General features: G+C 47.6%; 3 protein-coding genes across 3 annotated transcripts; 2 read left to right on the top strand and 1 right to left on the bottom strand.

Annotated features, from left to right (window-relative positions):
* Positions 1-1,643: 1,643 nt before the first annotated feature.
* On the top strand, positions 1,644-3,910 carry N7471_013722 (p53-like transcription factor DNA-binding; the record flags this gene model as incomplete). The annotated part of the gene is made up of 5 exons (XM_057286440.1): positions 1,644-1,846; positions 2,195-2,244; positions 2,311-2,407; positions 2,473-3,532; positions 3,620-3,910. The coding sequence occupies 5 exons, from the start codon at positions 1,644-1,646 to the stop codon at positions 3,908-3,910; spliced, it is 1,701 nt and encodes a 566-aa protein (XP_057128919.1).
* A 7,180-nt stretch (positions 3,911-11,090) lies between these two features.
* Positions 11,091-12,224, bottom strand: N7471_013721 (hydroxymethylglutaryl-CoA reductase; the record flags this gene model as incomplete). The annotated part of the gene is made up of 1 exon (XM_057286439.1): positions 11,091-12,224. The coding sequence occupies one exon, from the start codon at positions 12,222-12,224 to the stop codon at positions 11,091-11,093; it is 1,134 nt and encodes a 377-aa protein (XP_057128918.1).
* A 1,619-nt stretch (positions 12,225-13,843) lies between these two features.
* N7471_013720 (flavin-containing monooxygenase) lies at positions 13,844-15,799 on the top strand (the record flags this gene model as incomplete). The annotated part of the gene is made up of 4 exons (XM_057286438.1): positions 13,844-14,061; positions 14,122-14,668; positions 14,708-15,516; positions 15,568-15,799. 4 exons carry the CDS (start codon positions 13,844-13,846, stop codon positions 15,797-15,799), a joined length of 1,806 nt encoding a protein of 601 aa, XP_057128917.1.
* Between the last annotated feature and the right edge of the window lie 662 nt (positions 15,800-16,461).

Here is a 16,461-nt window from a genome sequence, read left to right as displayed (position 1 = left end):
CAAATCGCCCAAAAAGAAAATCTTTGTTCCCCCCGCCCTCAATCTCATTTAAAGAAGAAATTTCCGGAAATCTTTGTCCGAATATGTTTGGACCCCTATGCAAAGTCACTGCTGCCGCCCATTATTTATTATAGCCTTGCCGAATAAAACGTATTTTGCCCTGGCAGGTCCCAAATCGTGGGACCAGTCGCCTCTCGGCTTGATCATTACCGGTGAGTCGTGTGGGAAGCTTGACAGGGTATATTAATGATCGTTTTTTGGAGCAAAGATCGATCCTGAGAACGGCTTTAAAAACGAAGGGATAATGAACATTTCAACCAATCGACACAAATGTCAATTGCATGCAAATTACATTACTTCTTTTGGAGATTCCTACTATCAATTACATACACACCCACCGTCTGCTTGGATTTCACTAATGCTCTCCATACATATATCTACTCCATACTCCAGGTAAGCCACAAATTATATATCCTGCAGCCTGCGAAAAGGAAATATTACTCAGGATCTGCCCTGTATTTTGGCAGTTCACTTTTTGTCTCTCATACAGAATCAAGTCAGGGTTGCAGAATTGGAGGCAGCATTCTTATTCGGCAATACCTGCAAGATACTTACCTATTGATGCGGCAAGCTTGGTCTTTTATTTGTTGACCCTCCAGGGCTGTCACACCAGATTACATCAGTAAATATTTTTCTGTTCCCCTTCTGGATCCTATTTTCTTTATCATTTCTCAATATTATTGCCCCTCCGTTGGCTGTGATTGCTATTTTGTATTCTTTTAAAAAATTATTATTTCTTTGCCCCAATCTGCCAATTTCCTCTCTACCCTCCTCTACCTTTCTTGGATCTTGGTCTGCAACAACCATAGAGTCTAGCCCAATGTATTCTCCAGCTCTTCCCTTTTTGGTAAAAGGTATATGGCAATGTCATCGCTCCCAATCAGGATATCATGTCTATCAATCCGGTGACGCGCACTTTTGGCTATCGGACGTTCACACATCTCCTCTTCCCTTCTGCCAACGTCTGGCCTAAAAGCACTAGCATTATCTTGAGCATTCTATTACCCTCACACTCACCTTTATAACCCTGAAGTTCTTCTGCATCCATTTATCGCATTTGTTCTATATTACCAACCCTGGTCTCCTCCGCCATTTCACTTCAATTATTCACATCATTTATCTCTACCCGGCCGCCTATTGTCCCTGAGATAATTTTATAAGTGCCTATTCAAGACCATTCGGCACAGCTTTCTGCTGCATTCGTTATATTCAACTTGCCTTTCTCATAGGCTCAAGCACACGCATTATCTTTTGACGGGTGCGCACGCCACGACATCCAGTATTGAGAGGCAATTCGACTAAATTGCAGATTCTTTAGGCCTGTTTCCTAAATTTCCTACTATTGTAGACATCACATTATTGGCACCCAAGACATCAAGGGCCAGCCGACGACTTTGGCGTCTCGCCGGTGTTACCTCAGTCAAACCAAACGTCAGGGTCTTCGAGGTAAATGGTATCAGCACGCTCAGGATGAACCCCTGTAAGCTTATTTCTTTTCTATTCCCTGCTCCTTCCGTCACGCGATTCCTTCGATGTTATTTTTGGCTCTACCTTCCTCATATAACCCCCCCGGTCTCTAACCTATGAATTCCCTAGCAGCTCTACTTTCGGAATCATTCTCATTGAATGATCCTGTAACTTCGGAGGGTGAATATGTCAGCCCCCATGTGACAGCGTTTGCGACGGATGAAGACGACAACAGCCGGCGAGTTGCAGGTTTCGCCTCCGTACCTAACACCAACTGGGTGAGGTACCACGCACTGCAGCCTGCGATGCAGGATTTACAGTATGTTATTTCTACCCTTTCAATCTGGACCGCACTTGCGCTCCACTCGGTCAGCCTTTCGACCCCTTGTCACTGCGCTTCCTCCGGGTCCGGACAACTTGGACTTCAGTCGAGCCTGTTTCTGTATCATCCATACCGACCTGCTGCCTGCATGCCTTTCTTCGATGTTTGTTCTTTTTACCTGAACTCCTGCCGTGCCTTGAGATCCTTGAATTGTCTTCTTACACACCACGGTTTTCTTACTGCGCCCGGAATTATACGCTAGCTTCTGGATTGCTTTAATTCTAGGCGATCGCACGTGGATTCTTTTATGGCGATGTGCTTTTACTAATTGATTTCTGACTCTAGATATACCGGCTCGAGTTCTCTTGCAATGGCCCCACTAGACTCCTGTCCTGGTAAGGCTTGTTTTTATTTTTTATACTTCCTAAAGACCTACTTTGACTGATGGTTGAGGTGTGAAGACTCCTTTTCGCCCACACCTGGTCCTATACTCCCTCATATCTCTCGGCTACAGCATCCCTTTGATAGGGTGATACACTGTCAGCGAGTGACGGCTCTGTATGCTTTGATCTACTATAAATTTAGTTGCACCCCTGATTACTGACTTCTTTTTAACTTTATAGTCAACCGCCTACCGGCATGCCAACAGGTATGCAAAGCTCAGGACATGGTTTGAACTCCACTCCAGCTCTTATGGAGCGCAATAATGCCCATGGATCGTATGCTTTACAGCGTGGAATTGGAGATATGGGCTTGCCACTTGCGGAAATGGGCGATGTTTCGCGAAACCATGGACGTTTGGGCACCCCCCACGCATTAGACGGAAACCTGGATCGAGCCCAGAGTGCTTTGTATCAACGGCCGATTGTGGAATCCTCGCAACGCTCACAGCCACAGGTTGAAGCTCCACCTTTTGACGACACGACTTATCTTGAAACGATTGTTGCAGAGTTTGGTGGACAGTATCAAACAGTGAAACCGGACGTCCAAGCAAAATTGGGCCGAGGATTCTTCCCATCGGACAGTAAATGGACTTGCTACCGACGCAACTACTTTGCTGTCACCTGCGGCTTTGGTCTTCATCCCTGGCCGCCAAATTCTGCTCTCTACATCCGCTATCATGATCAAACTCTTGAGCCAATACGTGGCTTTGCGATGGCCATTTCAGCAATTGCCAATGGCCAATGCAGTGAAGCACGAGAACTGGTTCAGCACACCCCAAAGCGCGACAAACAGTCCGAACGCAAGCCATGCCGTGTCGTTCTTCAACCTTCGCCTCCGCCTTCATTCACATCAACCTCGACAGTAAATGCAATCTTGTCGGGTTTTCCTCTCGGCTCGCAATCTATGGACTACAGCTCTTCATCCACAGGAGCATCTCACCCATGCCAGCCCCCAACGTCCCACACGTTCAAGCGTATTCAATTCCAAAAGGCAACCACCAACAATGGCAAGCGCCGTGCCCAGCAACAATATCATAATCTGGTCGTTGAGCTCTACGCCGAGATTGCTAGCTCGGTTCCCGGTAAAACTCAGTGGGTACAGATCGCCCGTCGCCACTCTCACCCCATGGTTGTCCGCGGACGCTCGCCTGGCCACTACAGTCACGGACGCCGAGGCAGCACTGGCAGCATGGGTCCGGATGGTACTGGCAGCGATAGCAACGGAGGTGTTGTTTCCCATGTACTGGGCCACACACGCCGCTCATAAATCCTGTACGACGCGTCCCATTGAAGCGGCCTTTCTCACGGCAGAGCTGATCATCGGCAGATAACCGTGAATGACCGTTCCCCACTCAGCGACAGCCCTCTCACCTCTTCCTCATCTTCTGGGTTCGAATATTCAATGGTTGATACTATGGACCCTATGGATACCATCAAGTCTGATCCTTACCTCAAGGCCGACCCTTACCTCAAATCAAACCCCTGTGAGGATATAGCCTATTCAGGGGTCCCTGGCCACCAGCATTGCCAGTCTAGTACTGGTGGATATGACCTTGTTTACTCAATGACTTATAGCTATTACTATCCCATCCACAACTCGCATATTCTATGCACTTAGACTGTTATTCTTCCATTTCTTGATTTATCTATCTCTTCTTTTCGTGTTCCACCTTTTTACCTTTACTCGATATGACCAATGCAACGGATTTACGCACTGTGCAGGACGGCGTGGGGGGTGTTACGCCAACCATACAATGAGGTATAGGGGATGTGGAGGAGGTGCCTATGCACCACCGGAGCTGTCTGTTGATATATCACCTCGCTTACCTGCTTGCATAAGCACGAGGGGATCCCCTAAGAAAGGAGGGGCTGGATCCTCTTAGGAGGACCAGCGATTAGTCTGAATATCATCATACCCATATCAGGCACATCTCACATTCCTCACTCGTATCCATATCGTATCAGGACATCCCCAGGGGGCTGTCCTAACAGGGGGATTATAATGCAATTTCTATTCGCTGTTTTATTTTCACCTTTTTCGTTTGATGGCTAGTGAATTTCGCACTTCGATTTTTTTGTTTTTTGTTATTCTATTATGATTGCTGGTCTTTCGCTTTTAACTGAAGTTCTTCTTTCGCTTTCCCTACTACCTCCCCCTCCCCATTTCTCTCATGTTTTCTGCCATTGGAAAGAAGCATACAGAATGCCATTGGAGATTGCGTTCCCAAACAAATGATAAAATCTCATGTGTGCCGAGGGTAATCGGCCGAGGAATTAAGGTCTGGACTTGACTAGATTATAGTAATCTAGACGGGGGTAGGGAGGATCCACCGTATGCTCCCGCAAATAACAAGTAATTCTATAAACTGTGTGTTCCATTGATATTAACTACTAGGTTTTTACTTGGCTACATTCGTCATTGAAACAAGGTCATATGTAGACAGTATGTAAACAACCCTGCAAGGCATTAAAAGCTAAAGCTTACCGTGCTTTGAAATTTCCACACTCAAACCAATCCTCCCGATCCGTCTATTCCTAGCGTGGGTTGTTAATTTCCCGATTTACTCTGGTAAATAGCCAGTAACCGTTATCTGCTGCGGACCTGGTCCCAGTCTCCATCTGTTGTAGGGGTTTTAGTCCCGTTCGCAATAGAAATGGGCTTATGCGATCTTGCCTTCTTACTTTTGCTTTTTCGCCTGTTTTTCTTTTTCCGGCCGACTCTCCTTCATTTTTGTTTGCTTGCCTCGTTGTCGTTCTTCTATCCAATCAGATTTGAAGCACACAAAGGCCAACGGTAATTTGCTTCTAGGGCTCGTATCCGATGACTACATACACCGATGCTCTCAAAGTAAGCAGCGTGGGTTGCCTAATTACTGATTGGACGAAATCAATTACAAGCCCATGCGAAATTAGATGGCTTAGTGTGGCTAATATGCGTTTTTAATTGTCGTTATATTTTTCATTTTTGCTTCTTGCTTTACTTTTTGGGGAGGCTCCGCTGTATTGAAACCAAACGAAACATGGGTACCGTACATACACGGCTAGACGGGGAGGATGGCAAGATGCAGACTCGATCGATATATCAGAGCCAATCAGGAAGTCCAGCAGCAGCTTGTTGGCTATCACAGCAAGGGATGCAGCATTAGCCGAGAGTCAGCGGTTCGGACGAGAGGTCTGCGAGTTGCAGCAGCAGCTTAAGTCCACAAATGCCGCTCTGCAGAATCAGGTCCCGTGGAATGATGTTCAGCTGGTGTTCGATCAGACACACGGGGATATGGTATCAACGACCACTGGATTTTGGAACACGATCGATGCCCTCCAGAACAGACGACTGGCATCCTATTTGCCAGGCTCCGGGGTGGTCCATGCAGACTGGCCCGAGCAGGGGGGCTGGCTACTCAGAGCCACGATATCACCCTTAGCCTTTCCGAATTGAATGTCCTGCTTCCTAGTCAGCAGGAACCGTCTGCGACCAACCAATATGGATCTCTTGTCTGAAGAGTGACGAATTTGGACTTTTTGTGTCTAATTACTCATGTAGAGGAACTGAGTGTTTAGACAGTACGCAGGTAGTTTATGGCAAAATTCAGCAATATTCGCACCATACCATGAAAAGGGTATAAGTCACGGAGTGAGTGTAATTCAGATCGGGTTGAGCCCTTTACCGGAGATTAGCCGTACCTTTGGCAATTTCTGGAGAGTAGGGCTGTGTGAGTGCTTTGGTTCCACAATCCCCGAACATGGGTAAGCGCATGCGCCTTGATACTTGGTGCACGTTAGCAGCAGGCCCACACTCTAGATACATAGATCCTTCCGCTCCAGAATCTTTGCTTACATCCATTCTACGATAATAACACTATGAGGAGATGAAATTTAACACATGTAGACAGGCAGAGATGGAGCGTTTGTTATCACGTCGATGAACTATGGTACGCCCTGATACTCCCTGCTTGATGAGGTGCCCTAGTGCACTAATCCGTCGGGACTAAAATGACCATGACTTTCGCAGCCACATAGAGACAACTGAAACTTTCAATCCGTAGCTCCTCGAGTTTCAATGAGAACTCGGTGCTTCTTGTGCGCACCCATATCACTCATTCCCGACCTTTGGCATACGCTTGCCGTGAATCAAATTCCCAACTAGCTCAACCACATATAGCAGCTGTCTAGGCTACCGAGAGTCAAGAGATCTCGCATTTTGTACCAATAGCATCGAACGCCAAGGACCCCATCTCAAGAACAGTCTCAATCAATGTTAAATCGCTCACAATCTCGAGTATGATGTTTTCAAGTACTACCCATACCTTGTTTCGGGCAAGGCATTCGATCATCCAGACCTTAATATGGAACTCGTGGGCCAGACAGAAGACAAATGATTGACAAGGCTTGAACTATAAAAAAAGCCCAATTTACTCGCCTAAATGGATTATCTCCTGACTATAGCCGGTTGGCCTCGAGAAACCCTTTCGGTACGCTAAGTTACTTTTCCGTTCATATTCCTAAGGAGTTGCGTAGCTTGGTGGAGGATTGGTAAAACTAGAGGTCTCAATGCACAATGACAAGATGGTACAGGAGTGGGCACGTTGTCAGTTTGGAATTGAGCCCATCGACACATATTCAGCAGCCAACCAATATACGGGCGGCTATTGGCTTGCTCGCATTCTATTCCATTTAGTCTTTGGCAGTCGAATCACGTACATATACCTCAGGACCAACACGGGCTGATACTTTGCTCTGGTCCAAATGGCCGAAAATCAAACTTTAATCACTGTTGCCCCGACGCAGAGATCGGCCGATTTTCTGGCCCCCTGTAGCTTTGATGTTGCCCTGTTTTGCCACATTCTTCATCTCAGTCTCCACGATCGCAAATCGAGCAAAGATATCAGCCAAGTCGTTGCCAACGGTTTCATTGCAGCTGCTTTGGACATACGATGAGCTCTCAATGGACCTGTATAGAAGATTAGCGCTTTAAGTTTTCACTGGAAGGTTGAAACATAACTGACTTTATTCGGGTATTTAGTCTGGACGTTATAAGCAGGCAACCCCGAAATCATGTTCTGTAATGAGGTCGATACTTACTCCGCCACACATTCGAGAGCTACCGCATTACCGTCTCCAGGGAGCTGAGTCTGTTTGGGTTTTTCCAAGTCCCTTTCATGTCTACAATTCATTCTCCGCTCTCGTGGAGCTTCCTTCTCACTCTCGTCGGCTGAGTTGCTATTTCCCTGGTCGCCAGAGCAGTCATTTCTGCCCTGCAAAGAAGACTTGTCCTCTGTTGTATCACCTGCCCCAGACACCGACGGACTGCGGGTGTCCTCAGACTTGGACGACAAGACAAGGCACGTTGCAATCTGCTCCGAAAGTTTTGTCGTCGATGAGTGTGCGAGACTTTTCGAATTCCACCCATACTTGCATCTGGGTCCCGCGGAGATGGGTGTTATTTCTGTTGCTGGTCGAATGTGACGGGAGAGGGTGCACAGGATTTTATAGAAAATTGGATCACGAACCAGAATCGAAGTGTTGCTTGCTTGCAATCGAGGGGTACCAGGTCTACCATTCCCCTTCCGTACTTTCCGCACATGGAGCACTATTTTGATTGCATTTAAGACAACGACTCACAAACTACTATAGAACTTTCACCGTCGAGGCCATCATTTTCTGCCCATAACTTCCACATTGCCTGTCAAAACACGCTGACAGATGATTCATCTGTTTGTATCATGATGGTATGAGCGAGTCTAGATGATGAACAGGAAGGCCAACGACTTTTGAACAAAACAAACAAAAAATGGGCCTGGACGAACGTGTTCAATGCGGTGGTGAAACCATGGGGAATCGTCAACAAAGACGGGCTCCCATTGCTGTGTTCATTCAACGTTGTTGATTCTCAAAGAAACCTGTCCCAAAGTGCATTAACAAATTAAGGGCGTTTTGGTCATTGAAATCATGAGTTGGTGAAAATGGTGTGAGTCGGAGACCAGCTCACCGGACTGAGCCGTGGCTCAAAAATGTACAGTGGTCTTTTTTTGATGCAACGCTAGTAACTCTTAAACTCAACAAACCTACATCTCCGAGTTCACTTTCTGCTGTTTTTTTCACCCGTTCTTACCACTTCTGCCACTTGCCCGAACATCACCATGTCACCACGTAGCGCAATGGGCTGGCCGGAATGGGAGGAGAAGAACCTTCTCTCCTGGCTGGAAGCCTATCGGACACTGCCGTGGAAAGCCCGCTCCGACGCATAATATAAACAATATCAGGTAGCCCGAAGCGTTGAGTCTCTACGAGGGAAAAAGTACCATATCCTGCGGAAGCGTCGTCGCACTGGCGCCAGATCTTCTGATCGTACAGGCAACCAAACACAATCTAAAGCCGTTCGTCGCTCGGTCGGTAAAAGAGCCTCCTGGCGGCTCTCCCGAACAAAATCTCTGCCAAAAGAAACATTGGCAAATGGTTCGAAACAATCCTCACGGCCGAGGCGAGCCAGACCGACGGCAAACGATCAAGTCAAACGAAAAGCACCAGAATAGGTACGTGATGCCTGTTATCCTTCATCCATTATATGCTGATATTAAGTCATAGGCTGCTCAACGCCAGTACCGACCCAATCCTGGCCTGAAGGAGCACGACCATCATCTTGGATGTGGGAATTTCATATGTCCTGGCCAAGGATAGCAGACGGTTACTGGAAGACTACGGGGAATCGGCTTAGTGTCAATTCTCCAAGGCAGCAGGCTAAGCGAATGGAAATCCAAGTAGAGTGTGGAATGCCGGAAAAACCTTCGAAATCCAGCCGATGGAGCCAATAGAGCCCCTTGGTGCTGAAGATCAACTTCCCTCCGCACTCAGGGAAGCCGGCCAAGAATGATCACCAACCAAATTCCATCGGAATTATGCAAGATGGAGACCATGGGGTGGGCGATAGACTAGAAGCCTCCAAAACACATGGGCATAATCCTGAGCCCAAATACTCCGCGCGGAAACCACCTTATTCACCCCAAGATATACTCATTTCCAACGATATGCGCAACCTTCAAAGTCAAGGCTCCGGCCAAGATTCTGCCGGCCAGCTGAACTGGATATTAAACTGACTTTGCGAATTCAAATTTTCTGCATGGTGTCTACTTGGCTATATTTGTGTAAAATAAGTTGAATTCGTTGGGTCAATATTGGAGCAGCTTCCATCCTTTTATAAATATAATATAGATAGTCCAATAGGTTGCCATTTGCTTCATAGGTATTCTATGTAAGCTTCTACCCCAGATAAAATCCCTGTTCGAAGAGAAATCGAAGGTTTCGAGAGACGCAAGCTTGTCAGGGATATACATGAAGCATACAGGACGGATAGAGATATGACCTGCGGGGCCCACTTGGTGCATCTAGATTTCCCTGAACTCGAGGAAGCCTCTCTCTTTTGCTTCCTCGCGCTACGTCTTGTATCTAAATTCGACTATAGTCTTTTTTAATATTAATTATTCATCTCGAAGACGCTGTCCTCATCCACGGATACCTGACATTCTCACAAGGTCCATAGGAACTCGTGTCACGATCCTGGGAATCCGTCGCCCGATATGGAAGATAGTCCTCAATCGCCATCCGGCTTGTGTCACCTGGTTCCGTTCTGGTGTCGTCTAAAACCTAGGCTGTCATCATCTTGTCATCCAGCTGTTCAATACTTCAGCAGTGGAAACCAAAGAGGCTTACCTGTATATGTGTTTGGTATTGCTGGCTGAAAGGAGATATTGCTGGTTATAGTAACGAAAATGTCCGTTAAAATATTTTTCTGACTCCCTGATGGCCGGCATATCTCGTGTCTTCATATCAAGTCTGTTGATGGATACCCTGCCGTAATCAATTCCGCATAACAGATGCTGCAAAAGCTTCACAAGAGCTTCTCTTCATTAATTTAAAAATATCTCACTCGATTGCAGATACATACCAGATTTAGGTAGATTGAAGGGTCTTCTATATTCGATTTCTGGCGGCCACCAGTACGGCAATTCACCACTCAAACTTCCTAGCGGGTCGATCAGATCAATCCATCTTTCCAATAGGCATTGGCAGATAGAGTGTGGGAGCATATTGATCTTTACTCCACAGTATTCCAACAAAAAGCCAGCGCGCTTCGGGGCTGATGGCTGTGTATGAACGAGAGAGTTCGTGCCTGTCTATAGCCTTTGATCACTTGTTCACATGGGGAATTGCTCTTTTAGAAGTAGCTTGATCGCTCGGCGTAATATGTCCGAGGTCCGTGCCCAAACTGACGAGGCCTTTGAATTTTTTCATTGCCTAGCAACTAGACCGTCGTTATTTTTGTAACTTCCCATTCAAACGTAGAAGGGGCTGCCAGCACTTGTGTCCTAATACTATCAATAGACTAAGACTAGAGAGACTCGGACCGAATAAACCCCGAATATGTTCCTCCACCTCGAGCGTGAATGTCGCATTAGGCGATACTCGGTAACCACTGCCCTTACCGGCTTGAGCTGTGGGACTTGATTTTTATTATATGTCCAAAATCGAAGCGTTCGTTCCATCGATTTTGGGGGGGGGGGTTATTATTGGGAATAGGTTCAGATCCGTGGGCTCGGCGCAAGATCATATACAAAAACAGTGCAGGGTTGAATTACCCATGAACTCTCTATCTCTTAGCGGTAGAATACCACTCTCAGTGCGACACAACACCGTAAATTCAAAACTGCAAGCCTAGCCGCTGTCCGCCTTCAACACCATATGACCCTTGCCGGTCGTACGCGTCACAGAGATTCGCTATTCGCATGAACCTCATCTCAGAAGTCTCAAAGCTTATGTTGTGCGTCACCAGTAGATCTTCCAAGCTTGTAATGGCTAGCTGCAAATGTATTATTGGTAACCGCGGCGGCTGTACTAACATCCAGAGCAAGAGCGAACGATGCGATTAGGCCCGCCAAACGACATTTGGATCCTGGGCCAGTACATTCAAGTATCTCCAACGCTTCTCTCTGCGTGTCGTAGATAGTACCGCCTCCGACGGTTCCAACTGGGAGACTTGGAAAATAGGTTGACACACAGAGCTCTTCGGTTCCCCGGTCGTATTCAAGAATCAAGTGGCTCCAGGCAGATTCTGCCACACTGGCAGCGTCTTGTCCACATGCGATGAACATTGCGGCCACAATATTGGCTTGGTTGACACTGTATCCCAACTGCCCATGTCGTGTAGCAGCCTCCTTGCTATTTATTGTGTGCTGGTAAAGAGCCCAAGTAGAACAGCCTAGAGTACTTTCACAGGCCATTTTGGTGATCCTCCCCCACGCCATGACAGAAACGCCACGTGAGTTTAAGATATTTCCCCAAGATAAGCTTTTCTCTGAGGCTAGTGATCCTTCGATGGAAACCTTCTGGAGTCTCACTTCTTGGGCTGTAGTGGATGCTGCAAAACGGTCACATGCCTGCTGTGTAGCAAATGTAACCATGTTTTGGCCTGCAGCCTCTCCACAGTGGTACTCAAGTACGACGTGAACAGTGTTTCCCACAAGGTGAGGCGTGATTTTTTCGAGGCAGGCGTATTTGCTGGTAGATTGTGCAGCATCTCGGAATTCGGAGAAGAGTTGAGGTAACAAGTCGTAAAATGATGCAGCATCCTCCACACAGGAAAACCAAAAGACAGGAGCTCTCGTCATATTGTCTCGGAGCAGTTTGAATTTAACTCCACCGCTGGAGTTCAAGAGCTTACTCCCCCGGGAGCAACCTGCTACTAATGTAGCTTCGCAAGTTGCTAATGGGGCGTGGAAGATGCCCTTTGTGCCATCAGAACCGCTTATCCTCAGAGGGCCGGCAATGCCAACAGGCACTTTGACAGAGCCAATGCAGTTTTCGATTTTAGCATTCTTTATTGAACTCTCATCCTCAACAATGTATTTGAGCTTAGACGTGATCCCGTTCCTTGATGCCATGTTCGTAATCGATATGTAAAGATGATTATGCTTTAGATATATTTGTCAGTGAAAGAAGACTGGGTAAAGTCGGGAATTTAGATGTGTTTTTCAACATCGCATGGAAATTCCTTCGAATATCTATGTCGCTGCCCATACTCCCTCATGCGTTAAGTTGGTGAGACAGCGTGTCGACGGTTCGACACGTAGAACTGTTAGCAGTGGTATATGCAGCCTGTTGTGTGGTTACACAGTCTGCAGTGTGGTTACACAGTCTGCAGTGTGGTTACACGGTCTGCAGTGTGGTTACACAGTCTGCAGTGTGGTTACACAGCATGATTGGAGCAATAGTACTTTCTGTTTTAGTCTGTGTTCTAGGATCTCTTTTGGTGAATGTTTGCCTCGTGCGAGAAAGGAAGTCATAGAGCAAGGGCCTTCCGATTGTCTCATCTGCTCATCCAGAATGATGACATTCTCAATCTGCCAGATTAACTGACCAGTCCCATCATCGTCGTTGGCGAGTCCTCGCCCCTTTTAGAGATGGACCGCGAACGGAAAGAAGGCGAAAGAAATCACCCATGAGAATCGCGATGGAAAGGCCACAAAATAATTCCGGAGAGTATCAGGTGAGAAAACCAGCGACCCCACATTGGTTGTTAATGACGCTTAGAATCCTCAAATCGACAATGCTCATTTTGTCGATCACCAGGATTGTCTTGCGCGCCCGCAGTATTCTGATGCGCTTGGGCATCGCTGCTATATACGAAATAGCATTACCCAGGGGATGGCATGAACTGTCATCTATAGTGTCTGAAGCGGCACCTGCGGGTGCAGTGAGAATGGTTTCGTGTTCTCATTACAAAATTTCCAGAGCGACTTCAATAGCCTCGAGTATATGGGGTTTCCCTTCGCCTGTTATGTAGAGAAGGTGTTGCTCGCACTGTGATGCGTCGTACAGGTGGACTGCCTAGATCGTCAGACAGCAGCTTGCGGACACAAGTGTTTGCTTGTGTTGAGCGGGATATCTTGGCTTACAAACGCTGTGAGAGAGATTCTAGTCGGATTGAGCACGAAAATGAGCACTGACCCATAATATCTATAGGAATAGGAAACAAACCGAACAGACTTTGAGACTGGTAGCCAGGGAAATATGGCAGATACAGGAGCCAAGCTGAAACGATTTATTTGGGTAGTTAGACCAGGGGCAGCCGGGGGTATTAGGAAGTGCACGGACATCAAGACAAATGGCAAATGCAGTAGTGGTTCGACCAACCATTTTCAATGAATACTCTTCCTTCAACAACGGAACCAGGAACACATCCGCTATTCACTCATGGGAGCTACGAGTCCTCTGGGAGCTGTAGTTACAACTCCCGGGAGCAAGCAAACTCGTTTTTGGTGCATTTTTGCCGGCTGCTATTTACCTTATTTAATTATTTTGATTTTACTCGCTGCTAGCATATCGCTTTGGCCGCTGCGGGTGCTCAGACGCCTTTCACATATTGTGCTACATCCCGTCTCAGACGGTGTATTCCTAAGTATCGCGTGGCCATTGCAGTGCCCTTATATAGAAGTCAGCTTGCGACTATCGGTAGTCTTGGACCATTGATCTCGGCGCTCGAACATCGAATATCTTCAAGATGCCTTCAATCGCAAACATCCATAAGCGCCCTACCTACGGCAAAGATGCCCACACCTACTACCCCGTGCTCATCGTAGGTGCCGGGGAGTCCGGTGTGGCCATGGGGTGTCGTTTAAAGGAGGTTCTGGGGATAGACCAGTTTCGAATCTTTGAGCGTCAGTCGGGCATTGGTGGCACTTGGTGGATTAATCGGTATCCCGGCGCCGCCTGTGACATGTATGCATAGTCCACTCGACTTGACCCTGTCGATGTCTTCTAATACAGCTTGTATTGCAGCCCGGCTCTGTTTTACTCCTTTTCCTTCGCGCCTAAACGGGATTGGTCAACGCTGCACCCATCTAGTCCCGAAATAGTGCAGTATCTCGCAGATGTTTGCGAGAAGTATCAGATCGTCGACAAGATCCAATTCAACACCGACGTTAACCATCTTCAGTGGATCGAGGAAGATGAAGAGTGGGAAGCCACGCTCTCCCATCTCGTTCCTGGAACTGGTGATTTCTCCAGTCACGATCGAGCGCAGCTTGTTATCCAAGAAGGCCCGCACAGGGTATTTACCCAAATCGAGGTTGTGCGGGCCAAGATTGTCGTCAGCGGCGTGGGAGGCCTGGTCGAGCCAAATACTTGGGCCAAGGATATCCCCGGTATTGACGACTTCCAGGGAGAAATCATGCACACGGCCCGGTGGAACAGTGACTTCGATATGCAGGACAAGGATGTCGTCGTGGTGGGCTCGGGCTGCAGCGCCGCGCAGGTTGTCCCTGAGCTGGCCAAGCCTGAGGCCAACATTCGCTCTATCACGCAGCTAATGCGCACTCCTCCCTGGGTTCAGCCTGAGCTGCTACCACCTCACTTGTTGAGCTAGTGGGAGAAGTGGATGCCCGTTCTGATGACTCACATCCCTGGGCTGGCGCGCTTCCTGCGCAACATTGTGTTTTTCATGTGCGAACACAACTTCCTTGCCATGTTCACGGACACTGCGTATAGTCGTTGGCGTCGGCCCCGGATGGAAGAGGCTTTCTTGAAGAATATGCGCGCAATGGCGCCCAAGGAATACCACGAGGTCCTTACCCCTAACTACAGCCTCGGATGTAAGCGGCGTATCATCGACGGCACTTGGTATCGAAGCTTGAATGCACCAAACGTCGAGCTGACGACCCAGTCGCTGACTCAAGTCCACGCCAAAAGCGTGACACTGGGCCCAGGCTCGCATTACCCGCGCAACCGGAAAGGGTCCACTGACGAAGTCAGAGAGATTCCAGTGGATGTGATCATCTTGGCAAATGGCTTTGTGACCAACCAATGGCTTCATTCACTGAAAGTGATCGGAAAGGGCAACAAGAATATCGAAGATGTCTGGGCGGAGCGCGGAGGCGCTCAGGCCTACCTGGGCATCGCGGTGGATCAGTTCCCGAATTTCTTCATGCTCTTCGGGCCGAACACCGCCACTGGCCATACCAGTGTCATTTTCGCGACCGAGAATGCAGTCAACTACTCGTTGAACTTTATCAAGCCTATCTTGGAGGGCAAGGTTAGCTCGTATGAGATTAAAGAAGAAGCCGAACGAGCTTGGACCAAGCAAGTGCAAGATCAGCTGCAGAAAACAGTCTTCCGCCATGGCGCCTGCTCTAGTTGGTACATCACGGCAGATGGCTGGAACTCGTCGACTTACCCGTAAGTGAACTATACACACCAATTTTGTGTTTCCGCTGATCCGGCATACAGATACTCTCAAATCCATTACTGGCTGCGGTGTACGTTCCCTGTTTGGCGGCATTGGACTGAGAAGAGGACTCGCAAGGGTGTGATCCTACGGCGAATCTATAAAACCATTCAGTTGTCTTTGCTTATCAGTGTCATAACCGGACTTGCGTTGCTGCGGGGGAGCCCTCAGTATCGAAGCAAGGCTGTACAGACTCTGTTGGCTGGCAGGGACTGGATCTTGTCGAAAGCATGATCTGGCTGAGAGACATACTATGTTGATGATTTCTGGGAATTTGGTCCGTGCTAGTATCAGTATTCACCAATGAAGCGATTCAGACTGATATTGAGATGTGATGTTTGAAAGGTGAATTCTTTGTTAACTAGTAGTTAATGACGCCTACTAATCATGGATGGTCATGAAAGGCATATTACTGCTCAATTCGACGAAATATGCGCAGATAACATTGTCGGCTCACAGGATACCCGTATGCATTTATACTATGAGATAATTGATTGATTGAAGAACTATCCGGGAGAATGCTCTTGATCACTGGCGGTATGATAGACTGCAACATGGCTCATGACTTTCCCCTTGAGCAAGGCCTCGTCTAGCGGCAGCGCTTTGATCAAAAGTAGATATTAATATCTGCTGTTTCCGATCCTCGGGTCCGGGGAGATAAGAGAAAAATTACGCTTAACACAGTATATCATATCCTACGCAGGGTCTTCTTCGATGTATGGTTCATCATGCACGATAATTATCGGCGGTTGCACGGCATCGGCGGTTGCACAAGATCGGCAGGTTGCTTTTTGTTTTGTTTAACGTAATGCCAACGAGTTTCAAGGAGATTGCTGAATGTATGAAGGATTGCAAGACGGGATATTCCTGATAACTTTATGTGGCTGGTAATGTGC

The sequence above is a fragment of the Penicillium samsonianum genome (assembly GCF_028829775.1).
Source record: "Penicillium samsonianum strain IBT 33392 chromosome Unknown utg000010l_segment0_segment0, whole genome shotgun sequence".
Classification (NCBI taxonomy): domain Eukaryota; kingdom Fungi; phylum Ascomycota; class Eurotiomycetes; order Eurotiales; family Aspergillaceae; genus Penicillium; species Penicillium samsonianum.
This window is presented reverse-complemented; position numbering and strand designations above follow the sequence as displayed.